Source organism: Bubalus kerabau, chromosome 5 (assembly GCF_029407905.1).
Source record: "Bubalus kerabau isolate K-KA32 ecotype Philippines breed swamp buffalo chromosome 5, PCC_UOA_SB_1v2, whole genome shotgun sequence".
Classification (NCBI taxonomy): Eukaryota; Metazoa; Chordata; class Mammalia; order Artiodactyla; family Bovidae; genus Bubalus; species Bubalus kerabau.
Window position 1 is genome coordinate 83,545,329 of NC_073628.1, and position 22,662 is coordinate 83,567,990.

At 44.2% G+C, this 22,662-nt stretch overlaps 1 protein-coding gene across 1 annotated transcript; it reads right to left on the bottom strand.

Annotated features, from left to right (window-relative positions):
- Nucleotides 1–461: 461 nt before the first annotated feature.
- Nucleotides 462–22,185, bottom strand: LOC129654261 (uncharacterized). The gene is made up of 11 exons (XM_055583769.1): nt 22,161–22,185; nt 19,692–19,817; nt 17,092–17,162; nt 16,615–16,639; nt 14,901–14,971; nt 14,442–14,466; nt 11,755–11,855; nt 11,301–11,403; nt 7,890–7,937; nt 2,877–3,007; nt 462–671 (listed from the first exon to the last, which is right to left on the bottom strand). Exons 1-11 carry the CDS (start codon nt 22,183–22,185, stop codon nt 660–662), a joined length of 738 nt encoding a protein of 245 aa, XP_055439744.1. The 3' UTR covers nt 462–659.
- Nucleotides 22,186–22,662: the final 477 nt, after the last annotated feature.

Consider the following 22,662-nt stretch of genomic DNA (forward strand, 5'->3'; position numbering starts at 1 on the left):
TGTGGCTCTTCTGTCTGTTTCAAAACACACTTTGTATGGATTCACTGGTACGGAGACCCCAAGCGTGCATCCTGAATTAGATTCTGATGCTTTCAGAGTCCTGATAGTCAGACCTCTGCCAGGAAAGTGCACAGCTATCTTGTCGACAGTTTGTTCAGATTAACGAAAAGAGCAGTCCAGACACACTTCAGTAAATCAAGCCAGGGGGACTATTTAAAGGAAGCAGAGGAAGCTGGTGACCCTGGACAGATGTAAGGACTAAATCTGCAGTTCCTTTCTCAAAGAAGACTGAGTTGAGTGAAAGGGGCAGTGACCCTAGTAGCAGAGGCTAGGGCGACTGGCTCACGACAATTCATTAAGTTCTACCTCTGCTGAGGTTGCTATTCTATACATGTGTGTTTTACAAGCAAATATTTTGTAAAAATAACAAATAGATTTTAAAAATTTAATGAAAAACCTTACCTATAAACATTGAACATACAGATACATACAGAACTTGTAGATAAAACTAATACAAAATCTATACAACAAAACAACTGAAGCTGTACTAAATGAGGGCCCTCAGGAAAGAAGCAGTGAGGCCTCCCCTAATCTGATCCAAATGAGGCTCCTGGTGCTGTGTGGGCTCCGCCGCCTCTAGGGTCCAGGTCTTCAGGGATTCAGCTGAGAGCCTGCAACGACAACACAGGTGATGGAGTCCCTGGGAGGTGCAGAGTCAGACAGAGGAAGGCTCCCTGGGGAGGGTGAGCAGGACCCAGAAGGCTTCCCAGGATCTAGCCTTGGCTTTGGGGCTCCGATCTTCAGGGCGCTGGGTCTGCTTGCTGCTCCCTGTTGAGGGTGTTGTCTGTGAGTGGGAAGCGTTTAGAAATGCCCCACAGGAGCAAGTGCACCTGAGCGTCTGGCCAGCGATGTTCAACTGATGGGCCCCTGGACAGTGAGACTCAGGTGGAGGAACAGGGGACTCGGATTCAGGACTAAAAGCTTGGGCCCCCCTTCCCTCTAGGCCCTGGGAGGAGCGGGGATCAGATGACACAGTGGGTAGGAGAACCTGTTCACCCATCCTACACTCAATACAACTGCTCCTGAGACCTGAGCACTGGAAATGGACAGACACATAGGGTCTCTCTTTTCCTGAGTAATCATTTCTAACCCCCAGCCAAACTCTCCTGAGGTTTATGATGTTAAATTGTTATTATGTTGTTATACTATAAAGGTGCATTTTATTTGTTTAGCATATTACAACATTAAAATTTGAGAGAAGACACTGCTTTTTAAACAGTAATAAAACAAGATATGTTATTAAGGACAGAATTGGAAAAAAAATAAATAAAAGGAACATGAGTAAGTTCAATCCTGCCACTCATCCCAAGTATGCTGCTCAGTCACTTCAGTCATGTTCGAGTCTGTGCAACCCTATGGATGATAGCCCACCAGGCTCCTCAGTCACTGGATTCTCCAAGCAAGAATACTGGAGTGGGTTGCCATTACCTTCCCCAGTCTATCTTCCCTACCCAGAAGTTGAACCTGAGGCTCCTGTGTCTCCTGCACTGGCAGGTGGGTTCTTTACCACCAGCACCACCATCTGAAGTGCACACGGCACTGAATTGCTTTCTGGTGATTCTTAAGTTGGAATTGGACACATACACAGAAGAATCTACACAACCTCTAACTTCAGGTTGAGAAAAGGTACCTGAGCTGACCCAGGACCCCAGGGTTCCAGATCCTGAGGGACCCCAGACTCAGACACCCCCCAGGCTCTCTGGGACCCTCAGGGCCACGGAGCACACACAGGGAGGCAGAGCTGCCAGGTGACTCCCTGACTGCACGAGCTCTGGGCGCCCGTGTCTCTTTCACTCTGTTCCCGGGAGCCCAGGACTGGGGAGGGTGGGGCCGCCCGAACCTCTCTCTGCAGCTGGTGATGAACTAGGGGTTCCCCTTGCTGCCTTGGGGGGGTTGGAGGGCAGAGCTGGGTCCTGCAGAGGGAGATGAGGAAGCCCCCAGTGGGGATCTTCAAAAGGAACACGCTGCAACAGCAGCTCCTGGACTCCTGCACACGGTGGCCCCACAGTTCCCCAGCCTCCCTGCAAATGTAAGAGCTGCCGGAGGAGCCAGCCCAGCAGCCTCGGGGGTGTCTGTGGACGGGACCTGTGCCCTGGGGAGACGTGCTAAGGGCATCCTCCACTCATCGGTGCAGATTGCTACCACCCTCTTGTCTCCACTTGTGTGGTCACACTCAGCAGCAGACCCCAGGGTTTTTGCTCATGTTTCTGAAGCACCAAGTGAGCTGGGGTCATGATGGAGACACATGCCCTTGTCTGCCTCACCTTTTCAACTCGGGCCCCACGTTCACACTTCCTCCTGGTCTTTTTTGTCATCACTGAGCACATTTTTGCCGTTCTCCAAAGAGCTGATTAGAGAGTTGTCTGACATCTGGAAGGAAGAGATCAGTCAGGCAGGTCCCAGAGCAGGAAAGCAATCATATGGAGTAGCTCAGGGCAGTGCAGACTTCATGGGGCTCCTTCAGCTGTGTGGGTCCAGACCTGCTGACTACAGCCTCAACTGACTACAGCCTCAACTCCTGCTCAGGCCACTCAGCAGGTGACCAAGCCAGGTTCAAGGGTGTAGACGTGCGGTCAGGAGCCAGGGCAACGCTAACAAAATGGGGGAAGAGGGCTGCAGACAGATTTCATAGATTTTATATAAGCTTCCAGAACCCTAAGTGCCTACAAGAGACCAAGTCCTCCAGAAGGTTAATCACAAAAAGTTGGAAAGAGGAGATGGGGAAGGGTTACAAGGAAGAGTCTATGGATCAGAGAAAGATAAAATTTTTGAAAGATATGAAAGAAGAAATAAATGACCTCAGCATTCTTGCTCACCGTCTCTGAATCCTCATCATCTGCCATGTACTCGTCTGGTGTCTCAAGGCAGCAGTCGTATGCGACCTCAGTATTCTTGCTCACCGTCTCTGAATCCTCATCATCTGCCATGTATTCGTCGTATGCAGAGGCTGTGGGAAAGCAAATGGGAGACTTAGAGTCAGGATATGACCAGGGGACCCTGGTGCTCCTCACAGCCTGGCTTTGGGACCCCTGGTGTACTTGCCTCAAGGACCTCCCAGGGCCTCAGAGTCTCACCTCTGCAATGAAAAAGTGGGTCTCTGACCTCCAACATCCTGTTGCCACCCTCAACTTGTCTACATGTGACCAGAAATGAGGCCGTGACCACCTGTTCCTCCTCCAGGTGGTCACTGTCTCCGTGCATCTCTGCCCATGACCTCGCTTGCCTCTTTCTCCCACTATTTCCTCTCTCTTCCTTCCTCATTTCTCTCTTCTTGTCCCTGCTCCTTTCCTTCCTCCTTGAACCTCCACCAACCCTAGAGTTCTCCAACAGGGGCACATTGGAAGAAGGACCATGGGTATATGACCAACATCTCCAATCAGCCCATTGTTGAATTAACCAATCCATCCCTCCCAGGGAGGACTTGGCATGGATCTGAGAGGGTTTTGACCCCCGCGGGAGGGAAGGACAAAAATTCCACACAACAGAGACTCTCCCGTTGACTGGGGTGACCTGAGGTCTCTGGGAGATGCTTAATGTTCACAGCAACACCTTAAGTTTCCCAAACCCTTAGAGAGGACAGAGGCAAATGCTTCCAATTTCATTTAGCCAGAATGATGTGGCAAGGGTCCTCCATAAACACCTGGTAGCTTCCAGGTTTGCACTGAGACTTGGAAAATTGGAGGGATGAAACCTGGGAAGGTGTAAGGAAAGGACAGAGGACAGAGGATGGGGCAGGCCTGGGACTGGGAAGAAGGGGCAGGACTCTCTGGATGCAGCAGTGGGTTATGAGAGCAGAAGTGACCCCAGGACCTGCTGCCCTGGGACTGCTCAATCCCAGGACAGCAGGTCAGCAGGGCTGTGAAAGCAACTGTGTGAAGAAGCCCCGTGGCCCCTTCACAGACTCTAGAATCTGCAGCCATTCTCTAGGAGCAGCTGGACGTGGACTTCTCACATGGAAGCACATCAGCCTTGGCTGGTGCGGAGGCTGAGTTGAGCGCCAGGAGACCGAGCCCAGAGAGGGACACTAGGACCTGTGTGCTGTGACTCATCCACCCCTGGGAGCGACATCTACATGAGGAATTAACAGTGAAGGCAAACATGAGGGGAAGTCACAAGTCCTGAAAGCTCAGGAGGACAGAGTTCACATCTCACACACTACCTCACATGCGCTACAAGTACATGGTTTCCAGTGTCAAGTGGCAATGACAGTTTTGTGCCCACTAGGATATGGCCATCAGAGTTCAACATGCAATAGAAAACAGACTTCAGTGCACAATACCCGAGATGTGCTGACCAGAGACCAGGCTTCCATACTAGTGGAAAAGCAGAAAAGAGCAGCTCGTATGGGCAAAATAATTTTTGAAGAGTAAAGCAACAAAAGGTGTTTATAAACAGAGCACGATGCAAGTCCGGGACACAATTTCTCTATCATATCATGAAAATATGAAAATAGTAAGTCAGAACTGTACACAGAGTTCCTTCTTCCTAATTTAATGTTCACCTTCCTTAGGCTCCAAGCAGGGTATTTAACCCTAAAGTTCCAGGAAGCCTCTCCCATCAGATCCCAACTGAATATTGTTTCCTGCCCGTGTCCCCTTCCTCATCACTGCACCAAATGCTCTCCACAACGCATTCCATAGGAACACAACCAGGAGCAACAAGGTGATTAGATGAGCGACCCACCCACTTCTGCTCCAGTTGAGGCCCCGCTGGCTCTCACAGCATCACCCTGAACGTCTTCCTAGGATTCTAGAAAGACACTTCACCGTGGATAGCAGATGGCAGTCATCTGTGCTCTGTGCAGTCAGAGACCTTCAATAAGACACTGATCTCAGTTGCAAACCTAAAGATAGAGATGCTGAAAGAGTCAATTCCAACCTCTCACTTCTACAGGCCCATTAGACTTCTCACCTTCATGCTAACCAACCTGAAATTCCAAGTGTTTTTGACACATGTAAAACATGCCTTTAAGCAAATTATAACAGTCATATCTGGCTAGTGGCTACCACACTATAACACACAACACCCACTATATAAGCTTATACACGTGCATGTGCTTAGTCACTGAGTCATGTTCAACAATGTGTGACCCTATGGACTGTAGCCCACCAGGCCCCTCTGTCATGGATTTCTCCAGGCAAGAACACTGGAGTGGGTGGTCATTTCCTTCTTGAGGGGATCTTCCTGACCCAAGTTCCAAACCCAGGTCTCCTGCATTGCAGGTGAATTCTTTACTGTCTGAGTCACCAGGGAAGATTGAATGAATCTGGAGATCAGTACCACTTGTTCTAACACTTCTGATAGATTGTGGTAGAACAGTTTTTGGAATGCCAGGGTACTTTGTTACAAGGGAGGATGTGGGGCTTCCCAGGTGGCTCAGTAGTAAAGAATCTGCCTGCCAATAGAGGAGACATGGGTTGGATCCCTAGGTTGAGAAGAGGCTTTGGAGGATATGGTGAATCACTTTAATATTCTTCCCTGGAGAATACATGGACAGAGGAGCCTGGTGGGATATGGGTCCATGGGATCTCAAAGGGTCAGACAAAACTGAGTGACTGAGCATGCAAGGCTATATATAGGATGTTACCACCCCTCTGTTGTTTTCCCTCTCCTCTCTCTTCCCTCTGCAATTTCTGGCCATTTCAGGATGGCTGTTTGCTGACAGATTAACAAAGACAAGACTTCAGCCCCATGAAAGTCTTTAGCCTGAGGGGCTAGGAGAGGGATGTGATGCTCCACTGGTTTCCATGGTAACCAATTCAACCAAGGAGCCAACCTGCTGTTCATCCCCACTGTAACTGGTAGACTTCCAACCCCCCCGAGTGACGAATGCTGCAGCTGCTGTCTTCTGCCGGTCCCCTGCTATCCACAGTGGGTGTCTCTCCAGGATCCTTTTACTCCAGACATGGAAATCACCCCATCTATTAAACCTTTGGGATCTCTGTCAACTCTGGGATCTTTCTTTGGTCTCAAGTCTAGATAAGCACAGGACTTGTAGGCCTGTGAATTGTACCCCAACAGTTTCTGCAGAGCATCCATCCGCCTGGCTTGATTTGATTATTCATTTGTAGGTATTTCCTGGGCTCATGCACACATCCCAGGTACTCATGAGCCTTTGGGACACTGAAACAGCAATGTCAACACCCAGATCTTAGAGGAATTCCCAGCAGGTATTCCTCTTGAGGGGACAGGTATGGATACAGGGCCCAGGGCACCTGTGCTGAACATCATCAGAGAAGAGGTGAGGAGGGAGGGAGAGACACTGTGTCTCCTCACAAGCCCATCCCTCCACCACTGACTCTGAGATCAGGGAAGGAGGGACACAGGGCCTTCAGAGAGACACGACCAGCACACTGAACACTACGCACCACACTGAGAGAGTGACTCAAGGACGAGGAATTGACATGACATTCCATGCTCAGAGACTGGAGGCTTAGTACTACTGACATTTCTGCAGTGCCTAAACCTAAGTAAAGATTCATTGCAATACCAAGCAAAATATTAATGTCATTTTCATAGAAATAGAAAAAACAATTCCAAAAATATGCATGGAACCACTAAGAACTCCAAACAGACAAAATGATCTTGAGAACAAAGACCAAAGTTTCTCACCTCTTGATTTCAAAACACATTACAAAGTTACTGGAATCAAAGCTGTATGATACTGACATAGAAATAGATGCATAGCCCTAAATACCAGAATAAAGAACAAAGAAACAAGTAAACTCATGGATTCAATGTGAAATGAAATTCACGAAGGTTCTAAGACAACAAAATAGGGAAAGGGTAGTCTCTTCAACAATCAGTAGGATGAAAAGTTAACCTCCAGAAAAATTGCAAACCATATATCACATTAGGAACTCATACTCAAAATATATCACAAAATCCCAAAGCTCAAATGCAAAACAAACAAAAAAATAAAAGGTAAACAAATGAGTTGAGGAGTGTGCAAAGACGGTGATCAAAACCACCTGGAGCTTTGGTCTGGAGGGAGTAGTGGTCCTAAGGGGAGCAGTCACCCCGGGTCCTGCTGCTCTGAGTCTCTGACCTAGGTCTGGTCAGTCCCAGGAGACCAGGTCAGCAGTACTGCTAGAGCAAATGTGTAAAGAAAGCCAGCGGCCCCTTCACAGTCTCTAGAATCTGTGGATATGCTGGTCTCTAGGGGCAGCTGCACATGGACTGCTCTCACGCAACACAGCGTCCTTGGGGAGGTGTGGTGCAGAGATGAGCTCCAGGAGACTCAGCCCAGACAGGGACACCAGAGCACATGAGCTTTGACTCATCCAACTCTGAGAGCACCCTTCATACAAGGAACAAACAGTGAGGACCAACATGAGGGGAAACCACAAGTCCTGAAAATGCAGAGGGAGATGGGTTCACGTCTCACCCGCCACCTGACACTCACTGCCAGAACTTGGTCTCCAGTGTCAAGTGACCATGAGAATTGTGTGTCCACAGCATGTGGTCATCACAGGAAAATCTAAACAAAAAGCCAAAGTTCCTTGTACATAAAACCCTGCAGGTATTGACCAGAAGCCAAGCTTTCACATTTAGCAGTGAAAGGGCAAGGAAAGAGTAGTCTTGTCAGAAAGGAGATTTTTAAATGGACAAATAAAAAGAGATGTCTTGAAGCACAGCACGATATAGCACATGATCACATGGGTCTATAAAATCATTAAAATATGAAAAGAACAAATAAAAATTCTACACATATTTCCTTCTACTTCCTCAGTTGATATTCACCTTGCTTCATCTTCAAAGAGTTAAGTGTAACTCAAGTGGTCCTGGAACCCTCTCCCTGTTAACCCCACCTGAGAGTTGTTCCCTACCTGAGTTGTCTTCTGCATCACTGTTGCTAATATTTTCCAGGAAGCAGTCTGCAGAAAGACAACCAGGAGCAATAATACAGTTATTATACAAGTTGACCCACCCATTTCTCCTCCTCAGCTTGGCTCACACAGCACTGCCCTGGTCTTTCTTCCAGGTTCACAGACCTCCCCCGTGTTTGTGGAGTCAGAGCCTCTCAACAAGATGTCCATCCCAGTGCAAAATTTCATATGAGAGAGAGATGCTGACAGAATCACATTGTAACACTACACTTCTACAGGCCCTATATAGCTCTTACATTCAAGCTTACAAAGCTGAAATTCCAACAGTTGTGGACACACTGGAAATATGGCTACTGTGGTCAACAAATGTGTGTTTTTTGTGATTTTTTTAAAATATGTTAATTATTGTTTCGATATGTTAATTACAGATAGGGAGACGTGACTACTGCCTACTACGTTGGAAAGTTCCGCTCTCATAGCTCCAAAGACGAGGAAAAGGTAATTAATTGCCTCTTCAGGTTTTTCTCTGTTGTAGACAATTTGATGCCCTGATTAGATCATTCATATATAGGGATACTTGGGGCTCTTGATCCTAGGCCAGGGACTAGGAGAGTGCTTGTGAACATTCCAATAAATAGTAAGGTGAACACTCAGATTCAAAGCAAATCCCCAGTAGGGGGCTCACTTGTAGGCAGAGGTGAAGGGCATGGCCCAGAGTTCCTGTTTGACAAGTAACTAGAGAGTAGGTACAGAGGGGAGGGAAGGGACATTCACAGTCTTCAAGAGCCCATATTTCTCATCCCTGACTCTGGAGGTCCCAAGCAAGGCAACAGAAAATGCCCCTTAGGAAGTGAAAGATTTGTGGACTGAAAACCACAGAATGCTTTTGAAAGAAAGACGAGACAAGTAATCAGAATACCATACTATATTCATAGACTGGAATACTGAGTGTTGTTGACCTTCCTATACTCCTAAAAGTGATGTACATATATATTGAAACCACTCACAAACTCTCATGTCATTTTTATAGACATGGAAAGAAAAAATCCCCAAATACTGAAATTTATGCAACCGAAGAGAAACCCAAAGAGCAAAAACAATCCTGAGAGCAAAGAACGACAATGGGGCCTTCAGGCTTCCTGAATTCAAAACAGGTAAGGATGCCACAGCAGTCAAAGCTGTGTTCTACCTGCAGCAAAACAGGCAGAGAGACCAAGGAATCATAAGGAGGGAATCTTGAATAAATTCACACACGTGAGGCCAAATGATCTTCGCCAGGGTTCTAAGATGACCAAATCAAGAAAAGATGGTCTCTTCAACAATCAACAGAAAGGCTACTGATGGAATGAAAGGAAGTATCTGCAAACTTTGCATCTGAATAAGGGGCCAATATCCAGAATATATAGCAACTCCTACAACTCAGCTTCAAAACAACAAAAGGCAAACAACTGACTTTTAAAAATGGGTAAAGGCTTCAATAGACATTTTTTCACAGGAGACAGAGAAGTGATCAATATACATAGGAATAGTCCTCAACATCACGAAGTATCAGTGAAATGGAAACCAAGTCAAAAAGAGACATCACCTTTCAGGTTGTGTATTCTAAAAAGAAAAGAAAAGATTTTGGCAATAAAGTAGCGAACTGGAACTTTTGTACCTGTTGGTAAGAATGTGAAATGACATAGCCATTATGGAACAGTTTGGAAGTCCCTCAAAATAGTATTAAGAGACTGATCATAAGATCCAGAAATCACTCTTTTGAGTTTATGTCCAAAGAAGATAAAATGAGAATGTCCAGGAGATATCTACAATCACATATCCATTGCCATCTTGTACACAAAATCCAAGAAAACTGCCCAGTGTCTACGGGCAGATAAATAAAAAAAGAAAATGGGGTGTACACATACACTGGAAGCCTTTCAGCATTTAAAAATGAAGGATACCTTGTCATTCGCAGCACTGTGAATGAAGCTCAAGGATCCTGCTAAGAGTGAAATAAGGTAGTCAATGAAGGACAAATACTGCACAGTTCCATTTACCTCAGGTTTCTAAAGGAAAATTCAGAGAAGCAGAGAGTAGAAGGGTGGTTCCAAGAACTGGGAGGAGGTTGACAGAGGGAGTGTCTGTTTAATGGGTATAACATTCTTGTTGCAGGATGGAGAAGTTCTAGAGACAAGCTGAACAACACAGTGCACTGAATTAACAGGACTGACTGGACACTTCAAAGATTAACAGGCAAAGCTGGCCTGAACTTCATCTATGCTTTTAGGTTCCTCCTTTCTCAGATTCCTCTAGACCTGGGTGTGGCATGTGGGTACCACCAGGGATCCCTGCAGAAGGAAGGAGCCTCCCCAGTACTGGGGGCCTTGGTTGAGGGGGAAAGACTCATTCTGAGGCTCTAATAGCAAACAGCTTGAATGACAGAGGAATCATGACCACTCAAAATGTTATAAGACCTAGTAAGAAATGGAATTTATGACTAAATGAAGGTGTGATTGACCCAGGAGGGGGATACTAAAACACAGTTTTGTTTTTTAAGAATCGTATCGGGCTTCACTGGTGTCTCAGTGCTTAAGAATCTACATGCTAACGCAGGAGATACGAGCTCAATCCCTGGTCTGGAAAGATTCCACATGCTTTGGAGAAACTAAACCCGTCAGTGCACCCCAAGGACTGAGCCGTGTTCTAGAGCCCGGGAGCCACGAGTGCTGAGCCCACCTTCCAAAACTACTGAAGCCCAAGAGCCCTAGAAGCCATGCTCTGTAGCAAAAGAAGCTGCTAAAGTGATACACCTATGCACCACAACTAGAGAGATGCCCTCACTCTCCACAAGCAGAGAAAACCCTGTGCAGCAATGAAGACCCAGCAGAGCCAAGAAGAAATTCAAGAAAAATTAAAAAGACTCTGGGGTCAACATGTTCCTGGGGAGTGATGAGATTTGTCTTTCAGGGTATCGGATGTTCACTTGGTATAAAATCAATGGATACAGTGAATGTGTATACTTGGTTTAATTTTTATGCACATACTCATTAATGGTACACGGTGATGGGAAATTCTGGGGGGAAGTTGACACCAGTAACAGTGATGTTTAGGGTGACAAATATCGAGGAAAGCACAAGACAGAAAATTCACAGACACATGGAGAATCACACTATTCATTACACACAGAGACACACCCAGTCCCATGGACACAAACCTACACTATTAACCATAATACAGGTTCCTCCTGGAACTACAGTAATCAGCCACATTGCTCGACTTATACATTACTTTCTGTCACTAGGGCCCCTACACTCATTGCCAGTGGGAATTTGGAATCAGTTTGGCCTCTACACTAAAACCAGAGAGAAAGCCCCAACTTTCTCATCTACAAAGTTTTTCTCCCAAAGTGAATGCTTCTAGAATACATACCATTTTCACATTCTGAAAGGGCCACCTGCAAGTACAGAAGAGAAGGCACTATGAGGATAAGATCACATAGATGCACACTCTTGGGTTCATTTAGTGACAGATCCTGATGAGGAACACTGGTGGAGTTCAGCAATATCAGAACACACATACTCAGGATGAAAGGCAAGACCTTTGCCTGGAGGATGGAACTTCCAAGATCGTTTGGGTTGGAAACTGCAGAATTCTTTTCTTAGAGGAAATCTGACTGCAGGAGAGAGAAATCTGTACTCAACAGGATGTAATGGATGCTAACAATTTTAATATCCTGTGGACTGAGGCATCATGATTTGGTAATAAGTATCTCACTCCACATTATCCCAACCAAGGGAACTGTCTCTATCTGAAACAAACACCTTCAAAGACTCATAACTTAATTCTACTGAAAAAGAAATGAAACAGTATTTCTATCTCAGACCAGAGGGAAAAAAAAAAAAAAAAAAGAACTTTCCTTGGAGACATATGGAGTCTCTTCGGTCCTGTCACAAGCTGGGTTGACTGGCAGGTCCTCAGTGAAACCTAGGGCACACAGAGTAGCTGTTAGAATGCTAGAGAGGAGGCTGAGGAATCATGCAGGGTTTTTTCTCTTCGTGTGGACATGGGGTGGTGTGTATAGATGTGGGAGGTTAATAAGCATGGACTGAACTTGTGTTCCTCCATCCTCTTTGGAGGAGGAAGGAAAGTAAAGGAGAGGAGGAAGGAAATGAAAACACATCTTTGGCTTTCTAGCTAGAGGAATCTAATCAACATGAAATATTCAATCTAAAAGATGGAAAACTCTAAAATGGGTGTACTGTTCAATGAAAGAGACCCATGACTCCTCCTGCTCATTTGCTGCTGCTGCTGCTAAGTCACTTCAGTCATGTCAGACTCTGTGAGACCCCACAGACGGCAGCCCATCATTTGAGCTCCTGCTAAATTGCCACTGTCTCCTGATTTTTCCCAGATCACTCTTCCTCCGAGATCCACAGTTGCTGCTACTCTGTTCATCATATTTTCTATGAAACTTTGGACTTGATTTAAAGTAAACTGTGTTAGAGGACTGAAATCAATCCTGGGTAAAGTATGCTATTCTATTAATTCACTAATTACTTGTCTTAGAGAAAATCAAATACACAAGATTTTATATTACTGAATTCCTACCATTTATAAATAGCTATTAGGAATAATATTTTTCTATCAATATTTTCTTTTTTTATGTGAAGGTACTATAATTTTATTTTTTCTGGATCAGGAACTAAATTGCCATTTGGAATTTAAGTCTTTCAAATTATAGAATTATAAAATGCTAGTTGGTCCCCTTTATTGCTTCTTCACAATATTCATTTTCTATAGTGTGTACATGCCCACTGAGCCAGTAGCTGCTCATACTCACAGGGGCCATCTGTTTAGTGGGACAGCTGGTTATAGAAAGCACAGTTCCTCCACCAGGTCTTCCTGGGGAGCTAGAGAGACAGAGTAGCTCTTAGGACACTGGTGAGGCTACTCAGCAGTCACTCAGCGTTTTTTTTTTTTTTTTTTTTTTTTTTTGGTAGGGACAAAGGCTGAAGTGTATGCATGAGGGGGTAAGTAGCTATGGACTAAGCTGCTGTTGAATCATCCTCTTTGCTGGATGAAGGAGAACAAACGAGAGGAACGGGAAAGAAATGAAAGAGAGCCTCTGCATTTTAACAAGTGATCTAATGATAACCTAAACAGTGGGGAAAAAAGAAACACTAAAATGCATTCCAGCTTTAAATGACAGAGATGAATGTCCCTCCTGCTTGTTTGGAGCATCTGCTAAATCAGCCCAGGATTTCTTCCTAGATCACTCCCTCCCCAGGATGCAAAGTTGTAGCTATTGAAATTACCAAGTTTCTATGAGATTTTGTTCTTGATTAAAAGTAAGCTCTATTAGAGGACTGAATTCAATCCTGCCTTTACAAATATCTATTATCAATCATGTGATATTTTTTCCCAGTCTTCAATTTCCAAACAATATTTGCATGTCCACTGAGACAGTGGCTGTCCACAATGAGAGAAGCGATACATTTAATGGGACAGTTCATTATGGAGAGGAACCAAGGGTGAATGCTGACTGTCTCTGATCCAGCGCTTTAGGAGATTACGACGACTCATGGTCCGAGGCTAACTATCGAAATCGAATGTGAGATCTATTTGACACGTTCCCTAGAGTGTGTGTTACCAGGTTTAATCAATGTAGGGCTTGTGGTAATATCATCCAGTAAAATGAAATACCTCCCTGATGATAATCTGCTTTATTCCTTGTTTAAGCATGACACTAGCACCAAGAGACAGGACCAGCATTGTCGACACAAGGCCGCCAAACTAACAATCTGTGAGTTCACCAGGGGATGCAAACCCCGAGGTGCCTTTCACAATAAAGACTGTGCCAAAGGTAGCTGTTAATCCACTTTGCTTGCCCTGGTTTTGGGACCACTGTGCCAACCTTATAATGATGGGCACGGTCTGGACCTCGAGCTTATAATACCTCCAGGTATAAACATAGATGCAGGGACCCCTTGTTTCATGACTAGGATTTCAAGGATGAGTGATCAGTTCAGGTGAGGTTTGCAGACCAGAAATACTGGAAGCCCCCTAGGTTCTCAGTTTGGTTTTTCCACTTAGGACGACAAGGGCTTGGGCCATTTTTCTCAGCAGCATCTTCATCTGAGGAAAATGAATATTAATGAAACTTGAGGAATGGCTGAGTTGAGGAAACAATCAGGTAATGTATAATCAGTGGGCAGTGGTGATGAGAAGTGTTTAGAAAGTTCACAGTTGACTTGTGCCGTGTAAGGGGGAAAAATCTCCTGAGGAAACACACATACACACACCTTCAGAATCACATCACAGGGGCTTCCACATGGGCCCCCAACCCTGATTCACACAAACTCACATCATCTAAAAGATGTGGTTGTTTCCAGGGACCATAGAGCACAGACATTGTTCTTAATGTGAGATCAGTCTTTTCTCAGAACCCCCAACCCTCACTCTCATTAGGAATCCAGCATCAGGGTGACTCTGCAAAGCTAGCTGGCAAGAGAGCCCCACAATCATCAGCTAAACTGTTCCTCAGCAGAGGTATGGTTGCTGAATATTTACCACGTTCACTGGCTTCTCCGGCTGCCTGTGATTAGAGAGAAGAAAACAGTGTGAGGGTGGCAGCATCGTGTGTTCTCTGCAGTAACTTTTATGTTATCTGATTTTTTTGTTTTCCTCAGGTAACTAACCCCCTAAACTCTTTAAAAAATCAATCGTTCCAAAAGAAAACAGAGAGGACCCTTGTTGCAAAGGCTGGGCTCTTTCACTTAAGATCTTTCAGTTTCCAGGAGGAAAAAATTCTACTGAGGAATGTACCTACAGTCGGAATTGATGCTATTTTTAGTGTCCTTTTGGATCAGTTCTGTTTTGATAACAGATTTAACGTCAATATTTCACCAGCAACAAACTGCATGCATAAGTGCTAATATACATTGTCAGATGACTATAACTGTATTTCGCTGAATGAAACATAAAGAGGTGAAGCAGCAGCCTTTGTGAGACACAGACAGTTGAGCTTACCTCCAGGGGTGGCAGAGGCGGATCCTCAGCCCCGGCCTGGGGCAGTTCCAACACCAGGTGCTCCTGGGGAGCTAGAGGGAAACAGAAGGCCATGAGGACAGAGATGAGGCTGTTTACAAAGATCTCAGATTTTTTGTGTGTTTATTGGATGGGACATGGGGTGGAATGTGTACAGGAGAGAGGCTAGTAACTATGGACTGAGCTGCTCTTGAATCCTCCCCTTTGCTGGATGAAGTACAACCAAGGAGACAAGCAAGAAGGCAATGAAGGAGATTGGCTGCATGTAACTGGTGATAACCAAACCAATGGGGAAATGTGAAACATTACAATGCATGCCAGCTTTCAATGACAGAGACCCATGACCCTCCTTTCTGTTTAGAGCTTCTGGTAAATCACACCTATCTTCTGGATTTCTTCCTAGATCACTGCCTCCCCAGGATTCAGTTTCAGCTGATGCACTTACTAAGTTTTCTGTGAGATTTTGCTCTTCATTATAATCAATCTCTGTTAAGAGAACTGAATTCAACCCTACCTTGCCAAATAGCTATAATCTATCATGTGATGTTTCTTCCTAGTCTTCATTTTCCAAATAATATTTCCACATCCACTGAGTCAGTGTCTGTTCACACTCAGTGAAGCCATACATTTAGACGGACAGTTCATCATGGAGAGAAAGCATGGGGTAAACGTTGACCTTCTTGGACCCTGGTGTGCAGGAGGTTTACAGCAAGAGTCAAGGTCACCAAGCAGAGTGTCAAGTTCCACTGTGAGATCTATTTGACACCTTCCCTTAAAAGTGTGCTACAGGGTTTAACCAATGTAAGGCTTATGGTAATGTCACCCAGTACAATGAAATATCTCTCTGTTGACACTCTGCTTTTGTCCTTGGTTAAGCAGTGACACTAGCACCAACAGATGTGGCCTGTACTGTCTAAACAAGGGAACACAACTTTCAGAGCTTTGAACTCACCAAGAGGATATGAATCCCAAGGTGCCTTCCACAATAACGACTGTGACAATGTTGGCAATAATCCACCTACGTTTGCCCTGGGTTCCATGACCACTGAGCCCATCTTACAATGATGGGCACAATCTGGACCTCTGGAGCTCTAGTACCTCCAGGCATAAACGTAGATGCAGGGACCCCCTTGCTCCATGACTGAGGATCCCATGGTTGAGTGATAAGTGCAGGTCACGGGTCCACAGCAGACACACTGGGACCACCCCAAGGTTCTCAGGTTATTCTTTTCCCACTTAGGAGGTCAATAGCTTGGTCCATTTTTCTCAGCACCATCTCCCTTCGAGCAAGATGAATATTAACCGAACTTGAGGAATGACTGAGATGAGGAAAGAATTAGGGAATCTATAGCCAGTGCACAGTGTGTTGAGAAGTATTTAGAAAGTTCACAGTTGACTTGTGCTTTATAAGAGGGAAACATCTCCTGAGGAAACACACACAGACAGCTTTAGAATCACACTGCATGGGCTCACACATGGGACCCAAACCCACGCATCTAAATGATGTAGTGGTTTCCAGGTACCATAGAGCACAGACATTTTCTTTCCCGGAAGATTAGTCTCTTATCTGCACCCTGTGCCTTCACCCCCTTTAGGAATCCAGTGTGAGGGCGACTCTCCAAATAGAGCTGGCAAGAGATTGCCACCTTTATCAACTAGATTATTTTCATCAGAGGGATGATCCCTGAATAATTACCGTGTTCACTGGCTTGTTCACAGGCCTGCAATTAGAAAGAAGAAAACAGTGTGAGGGTGTCAGCATCTTGAGTACTGTGCATTCAGGGCTTTTGTTCTCTTTTTCTTTTCAGAAAACCAAATGGGAATGTGCCGTTGAGTCCGTAGCCCCAAAAGAACACATAGAGGACATCTGTGGGAAAGGCTGGAGCTCCTCCTGGAAGAGCACTCCAGCTCATTTTCACCAGTAATTAAAACTTTCATTTCAGGAAGGAATAGTTTCTGCTGAGGAAACTGCTCCCGATTCCAGTTTTTAATTTATGTTGTCATTTTTGAAAAACATCCTTTTGAATAAGTTATCTGCTGGGAGAGATTCATCCATCAAATTAAAAACTGTTTATATGAACTGTCTTGAATATTTTCAACCTTTATCTGAATTCCGCTAGAAAATACAGTCATGGAGCAACACTTTTATCTCAGATGAATCGGAGGCACTTACTATGGAGTTGGGCAGAGCCTCTTCCTCCAGCGTTGAAATGGGTAGCTCCTCAGGCTGGTCCTCAGGGAGCTCTAGGAGGACATAGAGGAATTGTCAGGACATTTGTGATGCTTATTGGGAAGACCTTGTTAATGTGGACACATCGGGGGAGTGTGTGGATACGGGTGGTTAATAAGTGTGGGCTGAAATCTGTTGGCCAACCTTTCTCATGGCTGGAGGAAGGCAAAGGAGATGAACGTTTCAGAAATGAGTCAAAGAGCCTTAAGCTTTCTGGCTAAGGGGAACCTGATCGCCTTGAAACTCGGTCTGACAGAGGGAAGCACTAAAAATCACACTAGGCTTCCGTAGTCATGTACATTTGTGAGACTTGGACCGTTAAGAAGGCTGAGTGCCAAAGAATTAATGCTTTAGAATAGTGGTGCTGAAGAGACTCTTGTGAGTTCCTTGGACAGCAAGGAGATCAAACCAGTTAATCATAAAGGAAATCAATCATGAATATTCATTGGAAGGACTGATGCTGAAACTTCAATACTTTGGCTGCCTGATGTAAAGAACAGGCTCACTCAAAAAGCCCCTGATGCTGGGAAAGACTGAGGGCAGGAGGAAAAGAAGGGGCCACAGAGGATGAGATGTCTGGATAGCATTATCAACTCAATGGTCAGGAATTTGAGCAAACTCAGGAAGATAGTGAAAGACAGGTCAGCCTGGTGTGCTGCTGTCCATGGGCTCACAGAAATATACTAGGGACTCAGCATTGTCATCAAAAATAAATTGTATTTATTCTTCTCATAATTTTTAAGAATTACAAAGTTCCATCAGTTCAGTTCAGTTGCTCAGTCGTGTCCAACTCTTTGTGACCCCCATGAATCACAGCACACCAGGCCTCCTTGTCCATCACTAAATCCCAGAGTCCACCCAAACCCATGTCCATTGAGTCAGTGATGCCATCCAACTGTCTCATCTTCTGTCATTCCCATTTCCTCCTGCCCTCAATCTTTCCCAGCATCAGGGTCTTTTCAAGTGGCTCGGCTCTTCACATAAGGTGGCCAAAGTATTGGAGTTTCTGCTTCAACATCAGTCCTTCCAATGAACACCCAGGACTGATCTCTTTTAGGTTGGAATGGTCGAATCTCCTTCAAGTCCAGGAGACTGTTCAAAGTCTTCTCCAAAACCAAAGTTCAAAAGCATCAAGTCTTTGGTGCTCAGCTTTCTTTATACTCAAACTACCACATCCATACATTACTACTGGAAAAACCATAGCCTTGACTAGACGGACCTTTGTTGACAAAGTAATGTCTCTGTTGTTTAATATGCTCTCTAGGTTGGTCATAACTTTCCTTCCAAGGAGTAAGCGTCTTTTAATTTCATGGCTGCAATCACCATCTGCAGTGATTTTGGAGCCCAGAAAAATAAAGTCAGCCACTGTTTCCCCATCTATTTCCCAGGAAGTGCTGGGACCGGATGCCATGATCTTAGTTTCTGAATGTTGAGCCTTAAGCCAACTTTTTCACTCGCCTCAAGAGACTCTTTAGTTCTTCTTCAGTTTCTGCCATAAGGGTGGTCTCATCTGCATATCTGAGGTTATTGATATTTCTTGCGGCAATCTTGATTTTTCTATATTCACAATTTAATGTACCTATCAACACCATCTACATCTTTTTCATCAGATCCAATATAACCTCTGTACCCTTTAAGTCATAATCCACCTTCTCCATTGCCTCCTCACTTTGGTAATTTCCATTTCCAGCTTCCATGAGTTAGCCTATTCTGTGTACCTTAACCCAGTGGAATCATGCAATATTTGTCTTTCTGTGCCTGCCTTATTTCACTAACTATAATAAATGTTTGTATTAATCGTCCATCCATTTTATAGCATATTTCAATCTTGAATTCATTTTTATGGCGGGATAGTATTCCATTCTGCGTACATAACCACATTTCATTTATCCATTCATCACATGATGGTCTTTGGGTTGTTTCTAGTATTTAAGTACTAATAATACACTGTGAACATTAGTGTGTAGATTTCTGTATGGTCCTATAATTTAAATGTGCATATTTAAAATATCACTGAATATAACAATACACAGTGTGAATGTTAGGTGAACTAACAATGTTAGACTTTGAATTACTAAAAATATATTTTCTCACTAATTGTAAAAAATGTAGCATAGATATGTTATCTGCGAGTAGAATTTGATAGCCGAAACTGAAGTGATATGATATTGGAATTTTCTGTCTAATCCATACAACTTTTATGTCAATGTAATCCTGCTTTAAATAAAGTCTAATGATTTAAAGAAATCCTGAAACATGACTTCGGGGGGAACACATCACAGCTAGTGTTAAAACATTAGCTAATGTCCAAACCATAGCTAGAGACCATTTCCACTTTTAAGCATGTACCAAATGTTGAATTTAAAATGCATCTTTCCTTTCATAGTTAAAGCAGTACCAACTGATATAGTTTCCATTTGAACACATGAAATAAAAGGACATTGCTTAATATTTCTGGTGGTTTTTTTTTCTTAAATATCAGGCCCTGAACATACTACAATTTTCATTCTTGAATGAACTTCATGAGAAAATTTCCACAGTACCTTCAGTTGAGTCAGTTATAGGGTGCACCCTATTATGTGGCCAAAACGAAACTCTCTTCAACCAGCTGCTTCTTGATTTTCTTGACATTTGAGGGGTGTTCCTTCTCTCCTCCTGGATGAGACTTCCTGTGAAATGATGAGAGCTGTCGACATGTTGCCGGCAGAGGACCACCCAGGAACTAATAATAATTGATCCATAATTCAATCCTCTGGTCCCCTTCCTCACCAGATGCCTCGCAAGGCCTCCTGAATCCAAGGTGGACTTAGGAAGTTCTGCATTTTGATGTGCACTGAAAACATCCAACAGACTGGCTGTGTGTGCAAATATCTCTATTTAACTGAGATCTAGAAGCTCAGCAAAGCATGGTTACCATGCCTGATGGACTGGATTCAAATCACATTTAGGAGAAGCAGGTACTTGGGAAAGACATATGGATCCCTCTTTGCCTCAGTTCCCTGTCCTGAGTTGGAGAAATGTTAACATGGCCTATTTTTAGTATTATGAGGCCAAGAATGATTAAATACAGGTAAAATATTAGAAAAATAAACGAGGGACTTCCCGGGCAGTCCAGTGGGTAAGAATCTGCCTCTCAACGCAGGGGATGGGGTTTGATTTCTGGTGGGCAAACTCTGGTTCCACATGCCTCTGAGCAATTAAGCCCACATGTTGCAACTACTGAGGTCAAGCACCACAAGTAGAGAGTCAGTGCCCTGCAACGAAAGATCTGCACAATGTGATGAAGATCCCACATGCCAAACTAAGACCCGATCCAGCCAAATAAATAAATGATAGACAGACAGATAAATAAATAAATACAAAAGTAAATGACTGGTGCTTCATAATTTCTCTGTTAAGTGTTCAACCTTGAATGATGGCAAGAATAAGATGGACCTTCAGTAGTGGTTGAAAGCAGAGAGGACATTTTGATGGCTCCAATAAGTGGGGATGGAAGCTTATTCCTTAGCTTTTTCACCAAAACAAGTTTTTAGAGCGCATGGAGAGTATCTATTAGCACCTCTTCGGACACTCAGCCCTGTTCAAGAGGAAGGGTGGACAAAGTGTGGGCTGTAATCCATATGTTACATTAGATGGTGTTGAAATTTAGAGAGAGGAAGTGATTTTCCAAGGGTCACACAATAATAAATAGTGAACCTGGGGCAGGATTGTAGATGGTTCCCTGAGGACACAGATGCCTGCACCCCTGAGACCTGTGCTAAAACCCCTTACCCAGGACCTCAACCCTACCTCCAACTCAAATTATCCTGCCCCTAGTTTTCTGTGGATAAGAGCTGATGCCCTGAAGAAGATGCCTCAGCCTTAAAAAGAGCTCAAATCCTCCTTCTACCACTCATGCCTATATCTCAGTTCCTGATCCAAAATACAAGTTTCCTCTGAGCAAAGCCCCTCAGAAAGACCACAGGATTCCAAGTCTGTCCATCCTCCAAAGCTTCTTCACACACTCAACTGTCTCACGAGCAGCCTTCCCAAAGCCCAGTTCACTGTGCTAAGTGACCAGCGGTCTGTTTGGCCAACAAGTTGGCTCAGAGCTCAGAACCGTCTAAACCAAAGGCCACATGATGGTTCTACCAAGAATTAACTTCCCTTTAACTTGAGCAAGTCTGGATGAGCAGTTAATGTGAGTTAACTTGGGAGGTGGGCTCTGTGCTGGCCTTTGGTGGCTTAACTAAGTCTGAGATGCTCCAAGTCTCACAGCTGATCTGAACACTTATTTGAGCAGCCTGGACCAAGTGCTAGCTAAGAATGGGCAGGAGTTCAATCTTTCTCCACTAAAATTCTGACTCTATCAACTTCTCATCATGCTCTAGACCCTGTAGTGGAAGACAACAGAGCCCCATATTCTTTTTGAAAATCATCTCCATCCTCACAGCCTGGAGACCGTAACCCTAGATTCTCCTTGAGGATCAACAGACAGGCTCTTCTTCCCTCAGTGACCAAATGTTATTCCTACCAACCCAATAGCACTATGCCATCTCACTAAACTCCTTGGCAACAGACAAACAATGATCCAGCCCACATCCACCCATGGGAATCCCACCAGTAAATTCCAGTTTCTTTCCTTTTTAAGTCTCTAGATTTACACTGCTAGTGTTTGTAGATTTGGGCAGCAGCATTTGAGAAGAGTTGAGATGTAATTCCCATTACTATAATGTCTGATGTTGGGGAGACATCATGGTTCTCCTCTGTTAGTTCTTTTCATCTGTTTCTGGTGTACAAAACTGGCATTGGGAAATTGGAAATCTAGGAAGATATTTAAGGCAGCCAGCTGACAGGAGAATCAAAATATAATTTAAGGAATAATACAAAACTATAAAACACAGTTATAACTCTGTAGATAAGTTAGAGTGATGGAAAAGAAAAATAATAAAAAAAAGATGAGGAAAGTTCATCAGTAAAGATTAACCAGCCCATTTGAAGGAGCAGCCTTCAGAGGATCAGTGGGAACTTACCTCCCAAACAATTCAGGTTACCCATTTCTCTTTGCCACCATACATGAAGCTCTCAGCTCGAAAACACACTGAATGCGGAATGTGTATCACCACATTACCATGGCGACCACACATCACAGAACCTTCAGAATTAACTGGACTCTGCACAGGATGAGTCCAACTACCACTGTCCAACTGCTACTGTCATTTCATGGACAAGTTTGGCTTTTCAGAGTAACCATTTTATTTCAAAAATTGAATCTCAGGCTCACACATTCCTCTCTGATTATGAAAATAATTTATATGAATTAAAATGTTCTGTCCCCAAGTATAGCTGATAGTGAACATTTCGGGGTGAGGAGGGACAAATCTAGCACATTGAGAATAAAGAGATTCTGTTATTGATGAGAATATCATCTTGGTACTGATCACAAGTTTGTGCTCCTAACACACAGTGAGGAGAGAAAGCCTTACTGCAGGGCCACACAAGGAGAAAAGACAGACAAGCAAAAAAAGCTGAGCA